Source organism: Exophiala mesophila (genome assembly GCF_000836275.1).
Source record: "Exophiala mesophila strain CBS 40295 unplaced genomic scaffold supercont1.5, whole genome shotgun sequence".
NCBI classification, from domain to species: domain Eukaryota; kingdom Fungi; phylum Ascomycota; class Eurotiomycetes; order Chaetothyriales; family Herpotrichiellaceae; genus Exophiala; species Exophiala mesophila.
Window position 1 is genome coordinate 2626032 of NW_015622508.1, and position 20183 is coordinate 2646214.

General features: G+C 50.3%; 5 protein-coding genes across 6 annotated transcripts; all 5 read left to right on the forward strand.

Annotated features, from left to right (window-relative positions):
• Positions 1–759: 759 nt before the first annotated feature.
• PV10_07638 (uncharacterized protein) lies at positions 760–3363 on the forward strand (the record flags this gene model as incomplete). The annotated part of the gene is made up of 9 exons (XM_016372566.1): positions 760–858; positions 917–1205; positions 1255–1617; positions 1668–1865; positions 1919–2202; positions 2248–2423; positions 2472–2960; positions 3009–3050; positions 3105–3363. The coding sequence occupies 9 exons, from the start codon at positions 760–762 to the stop codon at positions 3361–3363; spliced, it is 2199 nt and encodes a 732-aa protein (XP_016221898.1).
• A 5619-nt stretch (positions 3364–8982) lies between these two features.
• PV10_07639 (uncharacterized protein) lies at positions 8983–10835 on the forward strand (the record flags this gene model as incomplete). The annotated part of the gene is made up of 3 exons (XM_016372567.1): positions 8983–9066; positions 9122–10613; positions 10672–10835. 3 exons carry the CDS (start codon positions 8983–8985, stop codon positions 10833–10835), a joined length of 1740 nt encoding a protein of 579 aa, XP_016221899.1.
• Positions 10836–11945: 1110 nt separating this feature from the next.
• Positions 11946–14887, forward strand: PV10_07640 (uncharacterized protein). The gene is made up of 2 exons (XM_016372568.1): positions 11946–12678; positions 12731–14887. The coding sequence occupies exons 1-2, from the start codon at positions 12610–12612 to the stop codon at positions 14648–14650; spliced, it is 1989 nt and encodes a 662-aa protein (XP_016221900.1). The 5' UTR covers positions 11946–12609; the 3' UTR covers positions 14651–14887.
• Positions 14888–14975: 88 nt separating this feature from the next.
• PV10_07641 lies at positions 14976–17243 on the forward strand. Of its 2 annotated transcripts, XM_016372569.1 has the most exons (2): positions 14976–15602; positions 15667–17243. In XM_016372569.1, the coding sequence occupies exons 1-2, from the start codon at positions 15061–15063 to the stop codon at positions 17012–17014; spliced, it is 1890 nt and encodes a 629-aa protein (XP_016221901.1). In that variant the 5' UTR covers positions 14976–15060; the 3' UTR covers positions 17015–17243. The 2 variants fall into 2 exon arrangements, with proteins under 2 accessions (XP_016221901.1, XP_016221902.1); XM_016372570.1 differs by having other exon boundaries at positions 14976–17243.
• Positions 17244–18048: 805 nt separating this feature from the next.
• PV10_07642 (uncharacterized protein) lies at positions 18049–20057 on the forward strand. Its single transcript, XM_016372571.1, has 3 exons — positions 18049–18282; positions 18372–18514; positions 18595–20057. The coding sequence occupies exons 1-3, from the start codon at positions 18270–18272 to the stop codon at positions 19924–19926; spliced, it is 1488 nt and encodes a 495-aa protein (XP_016221903.1). The 5' UTR covers positions 18049–18269; the 3' UTR covers positions 19927–20057.
• Positions 20058–20183: the final 126 nt, after the last annotated feature.

The window sequence follows — 20183 nt, forward strand, 5'->3', positions numbered from 1 at the left end:
CGAGGTTTCCATGGAGCTCGTTATCTTCCCCGGGATTTGAGGTTCATTTTGTTCCCCGGACGCCGAAGACTATACCTCTGTAGTATTCAATGCGTGAGCTCGGGCCCCTCGGGCTGCTCAATTGGTCAATTCGAGTCCCCAGGTGCCATCCACAATTCTTATTACCATCCCTGGGTACTTTTTATCCTGCGCCCTCGGCCTTGTGATTGTGCGTTATCAAGTCATGGATCTTCCAGTGTCATTGCGGTCCATGAATGAGACTTGATATCCAGAGCTGACTCTCATTGTACAAGAACTCAACGTTATAGGGCCCGCAGCAGATGATGTCTTGCAGCATATCCACAATTCCTTTTTTGAGTGTTTCCGGAGAATCGCTACCAAAGCAAGCATTCACTCGCCGTAAATGCGTAGAGTTTTGGCGACTTTCCGCCGTCAAACTGTGCTTAAGCCGACCCCCGAACCAACCGCTCCCGCTGATAAGCCAAGCCCCGAGCCAGCCGATAGTTTGGAGTCTGGGGAGATCTGGGGGGCACGAGGCGGCCCTAAGTAGTAGCTAGTTGTCCCATGCGCAAAACGTGGAGGCAATACACAACTTCATTTTCCAATTATCTTCACAAGTGCTCCATCCCCAGATTGGCCCATATATTTCCATACATCAAACCCACACAGAAACCAAGGAGACGTGTACGTAGTCGTGCCGTGTGGCAATGTGAACAACGAGATCATTCCGAAGGAAAACACCTGGTAGAAGGAATCCCAATGCCGAGAGAGAACTCAGTGGGAACCCCCAGTGGTGTTCGAAAGAATACTCGAACGAAACTCACATTACTTGCTTGTGATAACTGTCGCATCAAGAGAGTACGTCTTTAACAAATGACTCCAATCACCTACCCAATCTCGTCGCTAACCGTATCAGCTGAAATGTACTTATAATGAAAGGCCATGTATGAACTGCAGGCTCTACGAGAAAGAATGCAAACAAACAGGAACTGCAAAGGTCAAGAGTTATGCGCGTAGTGAACAGACGGATGACCGCGTCCTCTCGACAACGCAAGATGTGGCGATAAGCCATAATGGCGACTCGGTCGCTTCTTCCTCTGCTGAATGTCCGTCAGCCCTCCTCAATCCACCTGACACAACCTCAGTGCTGAATGCCAATGAGTTTGCAATCGGTCATCAACCGATGCAGAGCGAGACAATCAGTGGTGAGATACTCACCCACTCTTCACGCCACAGGCCCGCTAATTGCAGCAGAAAACTCAAATGATTGCAATCAGTCTATGCTGCAATTAGAGGAACTTTTTGCGAACGAGTTCCTGAGGTCCAGCATCCCACTCAATGACTTCTCTTCTCTGGGTGATTTCGTCCAGTATACACCTATGCCTCTAGATGGACACTTTCCCGAACCCCCTCCTCTATTATCAGAGACAGGCCTTGATCGAGAGCAAACTGGAACGCCACACTCCAAGCCTACCCCGATTTCACCATACAGCCCGCAGAACGACAAAGTCGGAGGGTTAGGCTCCTTGAGGCCAGATACTGCACTACAACGCCCGGGAAAGCACATTCCGCCAGGTCTTTTCATTGGCATAGACAATTCCCTGACCGGCTTTATAGGTAGGTGCTCCTTGTCACTATGAGACTGACCGACTGACATCTGCGTTGAGGGTTGGCCAGTACCGGGGCAACACTAGCAACGTGTATCGACGAATCAATAAGCAAGCATTCCCACATATCTGATTCCTTGAACTTCGAATGGCTTGTGCAGGCCGGAAAATATATCACCAGGTGCGATACAGGCGAAACTGTAGAACTATCAGCTGCACAATTGCCTCCAAAATCTCTCGCGACCATGTGTATTAATGGTGAGTCTCTTCGAGCACTTCGACCCGGGAGATCGACTCACGTCGCATCACAGCATACTTTAACAATGTCCATATCCACTACCCCATCATTCGGGAACAGCCTTTTCGGACCACCTGGGAGGCTATGTATGACCCGAACCAGAAAGCGCACCGTGTCTCAAACTATATGCTGTTTTGTCTCGTTCTCACGATCGGAGCTGCGAGTGACAAGACGAACTCGGCCACACCAACGCCAATGGACCAGTTCTCCCGTGAGCTCTTCCAGAAGGCTTGTTCTTTGGTGTTCACTCCATTGACTGAGTCGTCCCTCGTCGCATTGCAAGTGATCTTACTTCTTGTAAGCCTATCCCCAGCTCCTATTTGATTGATCTAACCCAGGGAGATCATATTCCTCGAACTCAATGGCCAATACAGCTTGGCTTCGGTCATGTCCGGATTCAGTATTCGCGTATGTCAGGCTCAGGGTCTCCACAGAAAAAGTCCAGAAGACTTTGACCTCGAGCCAGAGGAGACTAAGTTTAGGTCTCAGTTGTGGTGGATATCGTTCCATTTTGAGACGTGAGTTGCAAGAATCTACCAGCAGAAGTAGACATCTAACAGTTTCAGAATCATCGCCATGGCTGAAGGCAGACCCACGGCAGTGCGCGAGCTCACCTACGATGTCGAGGTACTACCGCTCTGTCAAGACCAGCAGATATCGCCACAATTGGAACCCCTTGCCTCGGCGGTTCACGCATGGACTGCCAGGTTGACTGAGCTCCGCAATCGCTTCGTCACTATCACTAGCCTCTGCATCAAGGCGACTGACAGACTAGCTGCATTGTCTGACCTCAATGAGTCCTTAATCAGGTGGAAGGATCAGATACCTGTGGCACATCAGCCGGGCCACGATGTATCAACTGATTCAAGCTCGTGCCTTCTCGTTGCTCCACTCCATCTCGAATACTTCAACTTGTTGAGATCCGTTCACTGGGCTAGTCGCATGACCATCTCAATGCAACCCGATATAACGGCAGATCACGGAGGTCGCTCTGTTCGAGCGCATGATATGGGATGCTTGTCGGCCGCCCGTTCCTTCGTTCAAGCCCTGAACAGGTGTGTCTGCCTTTGCAGAGAGACGACGGATCTGACTGACATTTCCAGCATTACGGACGGTGGGGCAGTGAAGAGCTTATTTCCAAAAAGGTTGCTAGATTTTCCATGCCCTTGTGGCCGTCAAGTTGCTAATATTCGATTCAGTCTCAATACCAACATATATGTCTCCGTCTCGGCGGTGCTTTATCGAGAAATTTGCGAGTCCCCACAACGGATGGCGGCAAAGACTGATTTAGAATGTCTCCGGGCTCTCAAAGTCCACCTCGAACGCGATTCCCTGTCTGGAGAGTGGAATGCCACGTTGCACAACACAATGTCCAAAATGCTTGAGATAGCAGAGCAATTAGTGCGTGGTGAACCCGCTGGCCTCGATATGCCGACGGTAAACACCTATAATGTTTGATAGCCCAATGCTTTACGCGTCTGAGATGGAACCTGAAACGGCGTTGCTGTACAAGTACTTTGTGTACATCACACAATGATCACGTAATTGTATGGGACTGAGCTATGAAACCAAAGCTAAGATGCAGGGGAGATAATTCGCCATTATTCATTGCAGCGATGCTTGGTTTCAGTACATGCCAGCGGAATTTTTCCTATTTCTGTATCGATTTGCAGTATTCATCGATAAGCACAGATACCTCCTGTATACTAGTAACTCTTCCCACAATGTGTTGGTCTGGACGGACAAGGACACCTGCTTCTGTGGTCAAACCAAGGAGATTTGTCCAATTGCCGGGAGAATCAACAAAGTCTCTGTTCAATTGCACCACCGATATTGGAATGCCCTGAGTGACAAGCTTTTTCTCGCTCGTGAATCCAGGTGATGTAAAGAGAACGAAGCTAAATCCGTCGACCAGATCCAAAGTTGACTGCCTGACACCAGCGCTGTTCTCGATCCAATCGTGCGGAAGGCGAGCACCGGGTACACTTTCTTTGACATAATCGGATGGCCCACGAATGTGTTCTCGGCCGTAGACATAACCCAGGACAAGATTGAGGGCATCGAAGTGGTCGCTCTGATGCTGGATGGCACTTTCAATATCTTTCTTCGTGTCTTCATTGGCCATCAGTTCTTCGGGCGTCTGCCCCGGCTTGAACACGGCGCTAACCAGGCGAAAGATGTTTTCTTCGTTGATCTTGCTCTGTTTGGAATTGTCGTTGGCAATCGCTCGTCTTTCGGTGGTTACGGTGTCGAGCAATGAATCGGGTAGCCAACCCTGCTCGACTGCATAGATCTTCCAGGCTAGATTGTGGACATCACCGACGCCGGTGTTCAATCCCAACCCACCGGTGGGCGGGAAAGAATGTGCAGCATCTCCGGCCAGAAATGCACGCGACACGGTTTTTGAGCGGTAGAATTCGGCGAGCTTTGGAGATGTCTTCCATAGCGTAATCCCCAGTTCACGGTAGTCGTCCAATGTCGTTCCCGCCGCCTTCGACGACACTTTGTTAGATACTTGGGGTTTCAGTGCAAGACTTTTGGACTCAGTACGTACCTGGAACACCTTTGCTTTGAGGACCTCTGACGTGAACGTCTCCGGGGGAGTGACAGATGGGTCGTATTGGGTTGAAAACACCCAATTGTTCTTTCGATTGTATGCAATGAAGACGCCCATTCCTACAGGATTGAGGATAAACCATAGCAGGCCTGGTGTATACCTTGTCAGATCCGCGCTGAAGTGGACGGAGATATAATGCAATGCAACCTCTGGTCCATTGTTCAGTGGTTGAAAAGGGATTTGTAGAATCTCTCGTGACCTTGCGTTTGTTCCATCACATGCAATCAAATACTTGCTGCTGATGGTAGACGTAGTCCCAGTCTCACGCAGGAGGACAGTAGAGGTGATCTCTTTGGTTGTCGGATCTTCTGTGCAACTTTTCCATTCATGCATCCGCAGGTAAGTGACTTTTCCAGTCTTGAGTGCGGCTTGCAGCATATGGTCTTCCAAAATCGGCTGCTCGACGTTGAACATGACCTCTGGAGAGGTTGCTTTCGCAGCAGGACTTGTTATCCTAGTCTTGAGCTGTCCAAATTGTACACCGCTCATTGACGACGCAAACAGGACGTTCTCTGCTTCCTCATCGGAAAGCCCTACTTGCCTCAAATAAGACACGTCCAACCCATACTGGCGGAATATCTCCACAGTGCGGCTGTTGGTCACATGGGCCTTGGGCTGTCCGAGTCTCGTGGCGTGCCTCTCCAGGACGACGCAGTCCATTCCATATTTACTCATCGCGAACGCGCTCAATATTCCTACGGGACCGCCGCCCACAATCAACACTGTGGTTGACTTTGGAAGCCGAACAGGTTGCGAAGGTTGTTCCATGCTCGGACCATATGAACCTATGCTGGTCTCATCTGTGGGCGCCATGGTCGTGGAATACTCCAAGCGAGGTGTTGATCAAAGGTATTCAAAATTCAAGAAAGTGTTGGCAGACTGACGCACAGGAGGAAGTTCCGACGCAGCACATCTAGACATACATAGATAATGTTGTAAAACCTAGAAATGTGCATTTGTTGACCCGGGCACAAGCTTGAGAGCATGGAGCGTTCGAATACCACGGCGGGGTTGAAGGGATGCTCCAGAGTCCATGGAATAATGTTACTAGTTGTCATATACTGTATCATCAGATGACTCTCATCCCCCAAGTCTCTTGATCTGCCTTGGCAGGAGGTGATTTTGTGGATGCCACGGGACTCTACATCAGAGGCGACAGACTTCGCAGAATGCCTCCACGAAAAACAGTGCTCAGGGTATACAAGTACCATGGAATCCCCACTAGCGAGGACAGTTCGACGTCCGGGGTCACGGTAGCCGGGGTCTCTAGAAAGCTTAGAGCGCGGGGACCGGCGTATATCTTACCCGATGGAACGATGCACAACAAAGCAGTGGCGATCATAAAAAGGGACGAATATGTCTATAAACTTATTGGACGCCTGATGTACCGAGAAATCAAGGTGCGGACTAGCTAGCTCTCAAACACCATTTGGTTGCTCAATTTACCAATTCCATCGATCTGGACCTCGACGACATCTCCATTCTGGAGGAATGTCGGAGGCTTCATATGAACTGCCACTCCACTAGGTGTGCCAGTCATGATTACCGTGCCAGGTTCGAGTGTATGGCCCCGAGATGCGAATCTTACGATGTTTGGGACATCAAAAATCAGATCGTCGATGCCAGTCCTCTGCCTCTCCTCTCCATTGACCGTCGTGACCATTGTCAAGCTCTCGGGCTTGGGGATTTGTGCTGTCGAACAGATGACGGGTCCGATTGGCGCAAACTTGTCGAAGCTCTTAGCATAGCCTGCCTGCTGGGCACATCTATCTGGAGCCTGCCAATATCGAGACGAGACGTCGTTTCCTATGGTGTATCCAAGCACATAATCTAGCGGATCTTCATCCTCTGAAAGGTTTTTGCAAGTTTTTCCGATAATCGCGCAGAATTCCCCCTGAATATCACTCGTCAGCTGCTGAGCAAAAGCTCGGTCTCAGAGACCTACTTCGTAGTCGAGCCCATGAGCATCTTTGTGGATTGGAATATCGTCGAATGGTCCAGCAAGACAACCTTGACAGTGTGAGCCCCTTCCATCAGCGAATTAATGTGACCCATTACATACTCGAGGGTTTGTTGAACAGAGCTGGATACTCTGGGGTTGTTAACTGGTATATCTAAGTCAGCTTTGGAAGACGTTCCACAAGTGGGGCTTCACCTTTGTCTCTATGACATGGGCTTTGTAATTCAAACCGACGCAAATGAAAATGGGTACTAGGGGCAGAGGCGCAAGAACCTAATCAATTTGGTTAGCAAGTCCGGGTTGAGCATTGTAGGAACCCTGGCTGACCTTGCGAATAATATCCGTCTTGCCAGTTTTAGAAAACCCAGGGCCCCATGGTACTTGGCCATCGTATACCTCAACAGACGATCCTTCGAGAGAAACGAGACTGTCTGAGGGTGCTTCACCGTACTTGACTTCGCCTTGGTCGTTTTCAAACCGTACAAGCCGACCAAAATTGGAAAAACCGACCATTGTGCAACACTAGAAAGAGAATGAATGTGTGGCCCACGTCTTCTAATATGAGATGGCAGGTACAATAACTAACAGGCTATAGATCCTAGATACCGGCGTTACGATGGCTGTGAGTTACACTGTAAGGTATTTGACTCCGGAAAACGTCCCCCCCGGACCCCACAATTGCATTTTCCACCGTTTGCTACCACGAGCGCGGAGTGCGACAAGAAACACCGAGTTCATCGTAGTGAAAACGGTGTCGGCTCTCTTCCGGGTTACTTGATGACCCTTACGCCCAAAAAGATTGGTCAAGTGGCGAAGTCGATCATCTGAACGTGATCCTTTCGAGTTGTGTCGTGTCATCTTGATTCTTCCGTGCCTCGGAGTGGGGATCATAAATTGAAACCGTATAAAGCTCTGATTGGCTAAATTCTTGAAGATGTCCACGGAGAGTCCCCCGCGTAAAGGTCACCGGATTTCTCTCTCTTCCCGGGGCCCCACAGACATTGAATACCTAGGGATGCTTCTGGTATTTTTACGGGCAAATTTGATAGATCTACGTGGAATGCTACATAGGTGGGCAAAAGTTATACCACTGCACTGCTGTGTTTTAAAGCACAGGTTTCTGTTCACAGTAGAGGGCAGACACTTTTCCATATTGACCATCTATACCGCAATCGTTGTATCCTTGAGAAAAACAATCCTGACACCTTCCACGATGGCTGTTGATTATGAAAATGTCGGGAAGGTTGTGAAAAGTCCATCATATTTGGCACACGTGGTCCTGCGCACGGCCAATCTAAAGCCTATGGTTGACTTTTACAAGACATTCCTCGGAGCACATGTCTCGTTCGAGAACGACTTCATCTCCTTCCTCACCTACGACGAGGAACATCACCGAATCGCCATGGTCGCGATCCCTGGAACGGCACCGAAGAACCCTCAGTCTTGTGGCCTGGAACACATCGCCTTCACGTACGACAACCTGGAGGATCTCGGACTATCATATCTCCAACGGAAGGCCAACGGCATCCTACCTGTCTGGTGTGTCAATCATGGCCCCACGACCTCCTTGTACTATAAGGACCCCGACGGAAACCAATTGGAGACCCAGGTCGACAATTTCGACAATGATGAGCAGGTTGCCAAGTTCCTGACATCTAAAGAGTTTGCGGAGAACCCAATTGGCTCGGATTTTGATCCAGAGGACATGGTCAAGAGAATCAAGTCGGGCGAGTCCCATGAGTCAATCAAGAAGCGGATTGAGATAGGGCCGAGAATAACAGTCTGAGGTGGACGTCAATGGAACGGTCTCATTCAGGTTCTAGAGTTGCATAAAGTACACATTAGTCATGTTAATGTTACCGGAATTGTTGGTTGTATTCACGTTTTTGGATTAAGGTGAAATTTCGGCCTGATCTTGTTGAAAAGAGAGATAGCGTTTCAAGAATTTCGTCTTGTCAAATTCTAGAACTGGTAAAGTTCGCCCAAGTAACTCGAGAATATTCGTTAGGTCGTGAATATTTGCTTCGTAATTGCTCGTTGCTGTCTGGACCCTGTCACAAATTCAGCTCCAATCTGACCTGCCGAGGATGGCTTCCTAAGACCCCAGCAAAGCTTTCCCCGGATGCTGATCCCCATGGGCCCTCGGTACGTCTTATCCGGCCTGGGGAAAGATCTAAGTTAGATGCCCGATTTGGATAGCACACTCGATGACTGGAAAGTGTATTGTCGGTGTTCGGTAGCAGGAATAGTCTCCGGGGAGTCTACCTATTGCAACACGCACGGTTTGTGATGGAATATTGGTTCTCTTTCCCTGGGGAATTGGTTTTCGTTCCAAAACACTACGATGATACACTCCTTTCTCGGTGTTCGGTGGCATGTGCGACCCCGGCGATCGGTCAGTAGTTTGAGATATATGTTGTGGTGGAACCCTCGTTTTCCTTCCCCAGAGCTCCATAATTCATTCCCACCTAGCAGAGAGGACTGTTGAACTCAAGGCACGATGGCTAGCAGTCATTTCGAAGACATGGCAGAAGTTGGAGCGGACAAGGTGCATGTACATGCCAGAACACTTGTCGTGGTGGCGGTAAGTCGGTCAGGGTTGCCAGCAGATACATCAGGCTGATATTCTTTTGTTCCAGGCGATGAATTCATTGGTCATAGCCCAGATGTTCTCCGTGCTGGGATCTGGTATCCTGGCACGAGCGATAGTCGGGCTCTTGGGGGAACCTACTCTTGCTGTGTGGCCATCAACAATTCTCACCATTGGAGCGGCGGCGTTGAATCCGACATTGAGCCAAGGAGCCGACTATTGGGGTCGTCGATGGATTCTGGTGGTGACAACTGGCTCAGGCTTGGTTGGGGCGATCATGATCAGTCGAGCTCAGAACATTGCCACGGTATTTGCCGGTTTCTCCTTCATGTCGGTCATGTTTGGTGGCCAGGCAGCGTCATTTGCCGTGGTGTCAGAGATTCTTCCGCGAAAGTATCGCGCTATTGGACAAGCATCGCTGAATGTGTCACAAGGTGTGGCTGGTATGGCTGGTGTGCTCTTCTGCGGCGCTCTTCTGCAGAATGGAGGAAGCGAAGGCTACCGGATTTATTTCTATGTCGTGGCAGGTCTGTTCGCTGTAGCGACGGCTTCGATTGCGTTCTTTTACGACCCACCTCCACGAGAATTGCAGAAGTCGTTGACCCATCTCGACAAGTTGAAGAGTCTCGACCTAGTCGGCATGGGAACATTCACTGCGGGTGCGATCCTCTTCAGCGTCGGGTTGGTGTGGGCCAACAGTCCGTATCCATGGACCAATGCTCGAATTCTGGGTACCTTCATCATTGGCTCCTTGCTCCTCCTGGCCTTTTTAGGATATGAATGGCTGGTCAAAAAGGATGGGATTGCTCACCATGGTCTGTTCAAAGACAAAAATTATATTGTCGCCTTGACGACGGCGTTCCAGGAAGGTCTTGCTGTGTTTACACTCAACTATTTTCTTACCATGGAAGGGATCGCATTGTTTGGCTTGGGAGTCTTCCAAGCCTCGACACGATACGCCATGGTGTATGTATACGCGATCATATTGAGTTTTGCATCGGCATGGTACATGACGCGGTTCAAGGCTCTCAAGGGGCCGATGTTGGTGTCACAGGTGCTTCTCCTGATCATGTTCATTCTGATGGCAACGGTGACGCCTGGTACGCCAGCGGCGGTCCTCTGGGGTTACCCTTTGCTGGGTGGCTTGGCTCTGGGCGCCGTGACGACTGCGATTTTTGTGACGGCTCAGTTGAGTATCACGGGGGAGTTGATCGCAGTAGGCACAGCTCTCGTGGCAGCAGCGAGAGCACTGGGTGGGATGATTGGACTGGTGGTCAACAATGCCATTTTCAACGCGGCGGCCAAGAGCAATATCCCAACGAAGATAGCTGAGGCGGTGTTACCGATGGGCTTTGACCCGTCACATCTTGAGACCCTCATCACGGGTCTCATGGCTGAGAATGTGGAGGTAGTCGCAGCCATTCCTGGTATCACTCCAGAAATCATCGGTGCCGCCGTAGGAGGACTGCGATCAGGCTATTCGATCGCGCTGCGCAATGTCTGGATAGCTGCAGCATGTTTCACGGTTCCAGGAGTTATCAGTAAGTCGACGGTGGTTGATGACATTGGTTTGGAATATATGAAACTAACAGATGACAGTTGCGTGCTTCCTTCGAAATCCCATCGAAGCCTTTAATGCGCATATTGATGCTCCATTCGAGGAAGAATTGGTCAAATTGCAAGACGAGGTCGAGGGCCGAGTTGAGCATGGGAACCCAGGCACACCGACTGAAAAAGGCGTCAACGTTGACATAAGCAGATGAAAGCCAGGAAGGAGGACCCTGTACATAATTATGTAGATAATTACTAGTTATTTTGAGGCAACGTTCGTCTAATCCTCGTCAGCACATCCGCTTATATTACCGTAGCTACCGTATCTCTTGCTGGCTGCAACATGAAGATGACATTCAGCAAGGCGCATGATGTCAGCAGTAATCGTTGTGTCATGCATACAGTGTTTTCATGGGTAAATATCAGACCGGAGATCTACACAGAAAGATAAAGTATGTTGTAGAGGGCGGTGTTAGATTACTATTATTGTAGGTATACATGATGATGGTGGCATGGGTGGTAGCAGTGGTACCTACGGAGTATAGATGCGTGCGTAAGCTATCACTGGTGCAGTAGGTACCTACGGAGTCGATGTAGCATAATTTCTCCTCTCTGTGGCCCGTAAGCCTGAGCAGCAGTGGCACCGGAGACCACTACCGCTGCCTAGAAGAGGCCTGGGACGGGTTCCTGCATGGGTGGGTTTCTAACGGGTCCAGGGCGGGGAGATTTAAGCGAATCAAAAGGGTTGGCCAAGGACACGGACTGCGAGAAGACGTGTTTGAGGAAAAGCCATACACGCCAAATGGGATAGGTAGTGAGCAGGGGCAACCGCAAGTCTGGGTGCAAGCACGGTCTGGTAAGGGGCGGCACTGGCGGCTGGAGCCTTCGGTGGGCCACGCCGGTACCCGCCAGAGCCACCCTAGGCCTAGCGTTGTTTGAGATTCGCGGCCTCCCAAACATTGCACAAATGAGACGCGAGTCCAGCCAAACTCCTTCCACCTGTACTCCGTATGCTGATCGACTGCGATTACGAGTCCAAGAATGGAATTGAGCTGTTGTTCTTGAGACGAGTCTTGTGACTATCATCAGTACTCCGTAGGCGTTGCAGTAGCAGTTGTCGTGTTGTTGATTGTTGCTTATCATTATCCGTAGATGTGGGCATAGGCATAGGCACAGGCAGGCATAGGGCATAACTTCCAGGTTGTCTCCTCGTACTCCTCCTCCCTGTTCAGTTGCAACCTCCAGACTCGCACCTGCTCGCCTTCAGATTCTCCCCCAACTTGACCTTTCTTGGCCTCTTTTCTTCTCGCTACCTCCACCTCTCCTCCTATTCATCCATCACATTCAACTCCTTCTCTTGACGTTTCTTGTGTCAGGTTTCGTGCATTCTACTCTGCACATTCACTCTCTTTGTCTTGTTTTGTCTTTCATTGCCATTGTTCGGCCTCGTTCTCTACCAAAGACGATCATCGTCCAGTCTGCACGGCCCCTACCTTCGCCTGTGCCTCTTTCCAGCCACACCGCGTCCTTGTCTCGAACATCCTCAGGGCCGCCTGCGCTTTGGCCCCCTACATTGAACGACACCCTTTTGACGCCTGTCGACTGCATGCAACTGTTTCCTTCGCCCTTCGAGCAACTCTCGCGCTTTCTAACGAATTCACTCCCTATCCGTTGATAACCCTTCTTATCTCGCCTCTCTTTCAACAGAGTTGTTCGTTCTGAGCAAGAATGAAATAAATCCTATACGATTCACCTCGTCGAGCCATCTTAGATACAATCGAGCTGGGCTCTTGTCGTGGATCTGAGGGTTGACCAACGGTTGAGCCGTGCCCGTCAACACCAGCCACTTTCACCACCGACGAAAACATAAGCCTTCTCGCACTGTGCCTCGTCTCTCACCTTTGTCCTCCATCATTCAAACGACTGCCAGGTTGCAGTCGTCTTCTCTCAACATCCTCTCCATCCTCATACCCTCGCACCCTAATCATGGGTTGCTGCGGCGGCGATCGAGAAAAGTATGGCCGTCTCGATGCCGAGCAGAAATGGGAGTACATTGTGAGTCACCCAGAAGCCTCCCCAGAGACCCCCGATCTAACATCCCGTGCAGAATCTCGATGACTTCAAATCGACTTCGTGCTGGACACCTTTTGCCTATGGCTACTTGCTCGTAATGTTTCTCGTTTCACTTTCCGTCTACGCCGTCGACACCTTTACCGCCATTCAACTTCTCATCTTCGACAAATGGGCTGGTCAGATCCAGCCCGCCATCCCCCTCAACATCTCCCGATGGATATTTGCTGGCTGTATCATCCTATCATTCGTCCTCCTATTCTATCGTTGGCTTCGCGCCATAAGAGTAATGAGACAAGGCGGAGTGGCTAAAAGTTACCTCGATCCGCTCGCCGTCAGGATCCAGAGTATTCGATGGGGCAAGGCACGAGGCTGGAAACGATTTCTCGTCTTTGCCGAATTGACAAAAAGCCGGAAAGGAGCAGATTACGTCGCCCTCTTCGCATATTTCTCTTTTGAAGCTTGGCTACGGATTGTCTTTGCAGAAGGTCCAAGACAGGTTGTCAATGCCCTCACACTCTACTCAGTCATGAGACTAAATCTCATCCCTGAGGGCGAGCACGCGGCTCGTGAAGGTAACTCCCCTGTCGGCCAGTTCTTTGTCAACATTGGTGTGCTTGCCGGCAAGAATCACCTTCAGGCCGTCATTCTCTTTGGTATGCTCTGGACATTGATCATCTGGGTCCTCTCGGTCCTGAGTCTGATCATTTCCATCATACTCTACCTCGTCTTTCTCTGGCACCACATTCCATCCGATGCCGGTGGCCTCAGCGGTTACTGTCGCCAGAAGATCAACCGAAGAATGGAAAGAGTCGTCAAGACCAAGGTCGACAAAGCCTTGCGAAAAGAAAATGAACTGCGAGCCCGAGCCGAGGCTCGAGCTGCGCGGGAGGGCAACGACATCAAGAAACAACCTACTCTCCCCAATTTGGGGGACAGCTCATCCGATTTGGGCGATTTCCCTGGCCTGTCACGACAGACCACCATGACCACTTTGCCCGAATATTCCTCCCGACCAGGGACAAGCACAAATCCTTCCAATGCCTCGTTACCAACCTTACCTGACCTCAGCGAGCGACCTCAAATGCCACAACGGGTTGTCACTCAGGGCTCGGAGAACTCGTGGACCAGTTATAGTTCCAACGCACCATTGCTCAGTGGAGCGAGCGAAATGGGATATGCCCCCGAGCGTCCTCTATTTTCGGCTGCCGAAGGCAATCCAGCCTGGGGATCGAGACCCGCACCGACCAGAAACTTCACAGGCATGTCACAGGCTTCACAAAGATCCTACAGCCCTGCACCTCCTCGGACTGGAACCGCCCAGGGAAATCGCCCCGGGCCTGCATATCCTATGGACCCTCTACCACGACCCGGTACAGGCATGTCAGATCGTTCGCGTCGTCAACCCTCAGACTCAAATGGTGCCCTGCTATATTCAGACGATCGAAGCTCGACATCATCAGGCAAGCCACCCTCGTGGCAAGGTCCGAACTTTGATAGCCCGTCTGAATCGCTGGGACGGCGTACCCCTGCATCTGGCCCTGCTCCAAGTTTCCCCATGATTCCAGAAGAACGAGGTAGAATGTCACCTTTGCCCGGTCCGCAGTTCCGAGCACAAACCCCAACCTATGGACTTGTTGAGAGATCAATCACGCCTCATGGCATCCCACCAACCCGTACCATGACACCAACAGGGCTGTCGACACAAATTCGGCCACCAATCTCACCACCAGCAGGCGGATATATTCCATACTCGGCCGAACCCAGATCTACGACACCAGCATCCACGATTCCTCCCAATGGAGTGATGCGATCAGTGACTGAACCGCCAAGAAGTTATACTCCCCTTGGCCAGGGAGGACTTCCATCAGGTCCAGCTCCCCATCAACAGGGAAGAAGACCATTGCCGCCACAGAGACAGGACAGTGGATTGGATGATATCTTGGACCATTACTGAGTGAAGAATGGTGGAGTTACTCTGGTGTAGGAGTTTGATGACGACGGTACGACCATCAATGATGCTAGTATATCAGCTAGATTTTGCATCCAAGGGTTCACATAAAACACACCCTTTCTGTGAGCGACCAATGGCCGTGGGCGGCATTTTCGTAATAATGAATTGCTTTGAATTTACGATTGCAGGTCTTTTAATTATTTAAATTGAATATTGAATGGTGGTGTGATCAAAAGGTGGTACGAGGACTGTCAAGTCAGATCCAATCTCGGCGCTCTTATTGGTTGGAATATTCGGTCACTACTTTGTCCGACCATCAAAGTCTCTGGGATAATTATAATGATGAATTGTCCACGGTGAGATTCTTTTCACCCACAACCTGCACCGTGTTGCATGACAATCTCCTTGACAGCATGTTCTCGAGATCGTCATCGTCAGGTTTCGGTCGAAGCTTGAGTGAAGCTGCACCGGGTCTGTCGCGACGATTCTTTAACTGTCAAAACCGCAACAAACCTCCCCACAACCTGCGATACTTCTCCTCCTCACGACCGACACCTGGAAGCAGGGATCCAAGAGTCCAGATCAGACCTATCGGAACACTGTCGGACATTGCAGCCTCGAGGACATGGACTGTGAAGTTGTCAAAGTCTGCCTCTAGCCCCTTCACGCAGAGCCGTATTACCTGTGGGCGCAGCGAGTCTTGGAGCTCGAGGCCACCACCCGGCGCAAACTCCTCAAACCTCCGTTGTATAAGATCCTTCTCTGTCTCGACAAGGTCAAGAACTCAGGCCACCCTCGCCCAAGAAATAAACACTGCAGAAGGATCAAAGAGTGAGAAAAAAGGGTTCTACCCCAAGCATTCTACAAATGCCGTGGCATACTGGCTCCTTGCCAGCGCCGCTAGTGTCTTTGGAATCGTCATCTTTGGGGGGCTGACGAGGTTGACAGAGTCGGGGTATGTCAGTTTGTTTCAGAAGAATACTTAGATGGACTACTAACGTTATTCTTTTCTCCGGTAGTCTCAGCATCACAGAATGGCGTCCTGTCACGGGCTCGGTGCCTCCACGAAATCAAGCTGACTGGGAAGCTGAGTTCGAGAAGTATCGAGCGTCACCAGAATTCAAGGTTCTCAATTCGCGAATGACCCTGGAAGAGTTCAAGAGCATCTACTGGATGGAGTGGATTCACCGGCTGTGGGGACGATTTGTCGGTTTGAGCTTCGTCGTACCGGCTGTCTACTTTGTGGCTACAAAACGAGTTTCGAGATCCATGTCCGCACGTCTGCTAGGGATTGCCAGCTTGATCGGCTTCCAGGGATTTCTCGGATGGTGGATGGTCAAATCGGGGCTGAAAGATGATCTTTTGGCGCCTGGGTCGACGCCTCGAGTCAGCCAATATCGATTGACTGCCCACCTAGGCGCTGCCTTTGTCTGCTACCTGGCCATGCTGTGGAACGGTCTCGACATCCTCCGTGGCAACAAGTTGCTCTCATCCCCACCAGCCACCGCATCCTCGACCCTGGCAGCCCTCCGACATCCAGGCCTGAGAACATTCCGTCTGGCTGTGACCGCTCTGTCGGCCCTCGTCTTTGTGACCGCCATGTCAGGTGGTCTTGTCGCAGGACTCGACGCCGGCCTGATCTACAACGAATTCCCATACATGGGAAATGGACTGACCCCACCCAAGTCAGAGTTGTTTGACCCATTCTATAGCCATACGCCAGATCACTCCGACTTGGTGTGGCGCAACTTTCTGGAAAACCCGTCTCTTGTTCAATTAGACCATCGCATTCTGGCCACTACAACATTCTCTGCCATCATGGCCCTGTGGGCATGGACACGCTATTCCAAGTCTCTCACCAGCTTACTGCCACGTGCTGCGAAACGAGGTGTTCATGGAGTGGTAGGCTTTGCCTTCCTTCAAGTCACCTTGGGCATATGTACACTTCTGTATCTGGTTCCAACACACCTGGCATCGTCTCATCAAGCTGGCGCATTGGCGTTGCTAACATGGACCTTTGTGTTGGGCAGTCGCACATGGTTGCCCAGTCGAGCGGTGCAAAAGCTGGTCATGGAGCGAGTTGGCGCCCCAACGTTGGGCGGGAATGCTGCTGCGGCAGCCAAGTTAAGAGATGCTGCTACCGCCTCGGCAGCCTCGGCAGCGACTCCCATGAGTGCCACTTCGCTAGCTTCTCTGGGAGGAGCGACCTTGTTGCCATTGTTGGGGTTGGGACTTGGTCGTGGTGGTAGTGGTGGGGTCACGAACAAGGAGACACTCGGCCATGAGGATGTTGCTCCGGCAGGTAAGATGCTGGTGGTCCAGAAGGATCAATTTCTCGCCAGACAGCGAGGCATCAAGAGCTCATGAGACCAATTCCGACCAGTACCGACCAGTACCGAGTATGGACTCATTTCATGAGTATTGTACAAGTATACAAAAATGTAGTAATATCAACTGGAAGGAGGCTTGGCCGGGAATGGTCAAAAGGTCAAGGCATTGTACCTACAGGATCACGTGTGTGATAAGGCTGTTAGAATCCACTCTAAGACAAGATACCAATATAATTGATTGAATAGAAAGCATAGATTATGTCTGACAGTACTATTGAGTTTTTGACCAGATACTATGCATTTGTTGAACTAGGGCTTGCAAGGCCGGTCGATCGTTTGAAGTGGTTGACACTTTGAAGATCCCACAGTAAAAATATCTACAACTGATTACTGCAGACTTCTGTATCAGGCGAGTCGATGATGAGTGGTGATACGCTGTAAGAATTGGTTAGTCAACAACCAAGCCGTGCGAGGCGCTTCTTTTTGCCCCTCGATGTCTGAGAGAGAAACACTCCCATTATTTACAATATGTACTTTAGACTTGGTGGGGTTCCTCATAATAAAAGTTGACAACACAATACAATCATATGTGGTATACCTTAAAGTAAGTAGTGATGGTGCAAATATTTTCACTACAGGTTCCATTCAACCATTCTCTTTAGTTTATTTAGTAAAAGAATCTCTGAAAGCTTGAAAAGAGAAGAATGAGCAATCAATCAATCACGCCAACCCACGAACCCGCTTCTAACCGGCGTATCGCGGAGCTTTTTTCCCACAAATCCCCGCCGCGCTCGACAGCGAACATGATCAAAGACCAATAATAATGAAGTAACAATATGTAGTCTTGGGTAATAGTCTAGTTGAAGAGATGATTGTCCAACCTCTTCTTGGGATCAAATCTCTTGTTCTCTTGTGTGCGCAAAGTCCCATAGTCCCAACTCGGGTAACTGTATTCATCCTCCTCCCACTTTCTGACTTGCTGGTTCCGACCTCGGGGTCTGGACTCGGTCATCTGTGTCTCTAACCTTTCAAGTCAAGACTCAAGTGGAGTTCTTACCACTGTTGGCATTTGTATTCTTTCCCTTGTCCACGGACTATCTTTCCGATCGCTGGGAATTTTCTTCTTCTTCTATCTTTCGCCTATTCAAAAGCCACTCTCCCTGGCGATGACTCTGGTATAAGTCACTATCTCGAGGGACTGTACATACTTTGATATACACTTAACTTGTGATTGACTTTGCTCCACACATAAAATCCCCGCTCACGGCCATTGGGGGAGAAATCCGTCGATCATGGGTAAACAAGGTATGGTTTTGGCCTCCTCCACACCACCACCCTTACCTAGACTCCTATCTCTTTGGTCAACGGTATACTGATAATTGTAATTCCAATAGACAGCAGAGATTTGGCGGCCTCGCTGGTGCCTGAATATGCTCAGCCATGGGACAAGGAGGTCGAACGACGAGTGGTTCGCAAGACTGACCTCTTCCTCATACCCTTGATGTGGTTTGGCTATGGACTGGTCTATTACGACAAGGTACTGTGAAACTCCTGTTTGGACACTTTCCTCCAAGTTGTAATCGCATCGGCATCAAAACTAACGGGTTCATTCTACAGGCCATCTTGGGTGGCGCCGCCGTCTTTGGCATGACCACCGATTTACAACTCAGAATCGTAGTAGACCCAACCACAACCCCGCCAACCGTATCGACTACTCGTCTCAGTTGGGCCACTTCGCTCTTCTATTTCGGCATGCTTGCCGGAGTTGGTCCCTTGACTTATCTCTTCCAAAGACTGCATCTTGGTCGAACCATTGGCGTAGCCATCATCATCTGGGGCGCCATCGCAATGTCCACCGCCGGCGTCACCAACTATCAAGGCCTTTACGCCCAGCGGTTTTTCTTGGGCTTCTCCGAGTCAATAGTCCCAACCGCTTTCATGGTCATCATCTCCGGCTTCTACACCCAGGCTGAACAGACCTGGCGACAGTGTCTTTGGTACTCGGCCACTGGTGGTTGGACCATCATTGGAGCAGCCATCAACTACGGCTTTGCGCACATTACCGGCGGTGACTTGAAGAAATGGCAGTACTTGTACCTCATGGCGGGTTCGCTGACCGTCTTGTACGGTGCAGTGTTTTTCTTTTTCCCCAACTCGCCCGCACAGGCCTGGTGGTTCACTGAAGAGGAGAAAAGAGTCGCTATCGAAAGACTTCGCATGGGCCAAATGGGTGTCCGGTGCCAGAAGATCAAATGGGCTCAAATTCGAGAAGCGCTCCTGGACGTCAAGGTCTGGATCATCTCAATCATGATGGGTGCCGCCTATTCCGTCAACGGAGCCGTCTCAGGCTTCGGTCCTCTGATCGTCTCGACTTTTGGCTGGAGCTCATACGATGCCCTGCTGTGGCAGATGCCTTTGGGAGCTGTCTGTTTCGTCGGCATTCTTGCTGCGGGTTACCTCAGTCTCAAAGTCCCCAACATTCGCTTGATCATGATTATTGTTTGCTGCCTTCCCACCATTGCCGGGTGTGCCATGATCTGGAAGTGTGACTGGTATTACCGTGCCCCAGGCCCTATCGCGGGCTACACCATCATTGGATTCTTCGCTCCAGTCACGAGTCTGATTGTCAGTGTGGGAATGGTCAATGTCGCAGGCAACAGCAAGAAGAGCTTCCAGGCCGCTGCCATTTTTTACTTCTACAACGTCGGCAACATTGTGGGTCCCCAGTGGGTGAGATCTGAACAAATCGCGGACCATTATCCTCGACTCTGGCAGGGTGTCATTGGATGTTATGTCTTGGTCGTCGTCCTTGCCGCCACTCTGTACGTGATGCTGGCCAGAGAAAACAGAGCCCGAGACAAAATGAATCTGGACGAGAAGGAGGCCGAGAGAGTGGCTTTTGATGATTTGACTGACAAACAGAACAAGTATTTCCGCTACGCATATTAATGATGTCGTGGAGGTAATGGAGATGGGGGATATTGGTTAGAAGGACAACTTTAATGACAAGATAGAGATTATATCAGCACACACTAGCACACACTAACACATACCCACCTTGAATAGATTGACCATTTGAGCTAATTCAACAAGATTGATATATAGATATATATAGATATTATAGCTGAAGATCATGGTGTCTCATCACGTGACTCTTCTTCTCAATACTTTCTTTGTGACCGAATGATCCGCCGTGGACGAAAAAG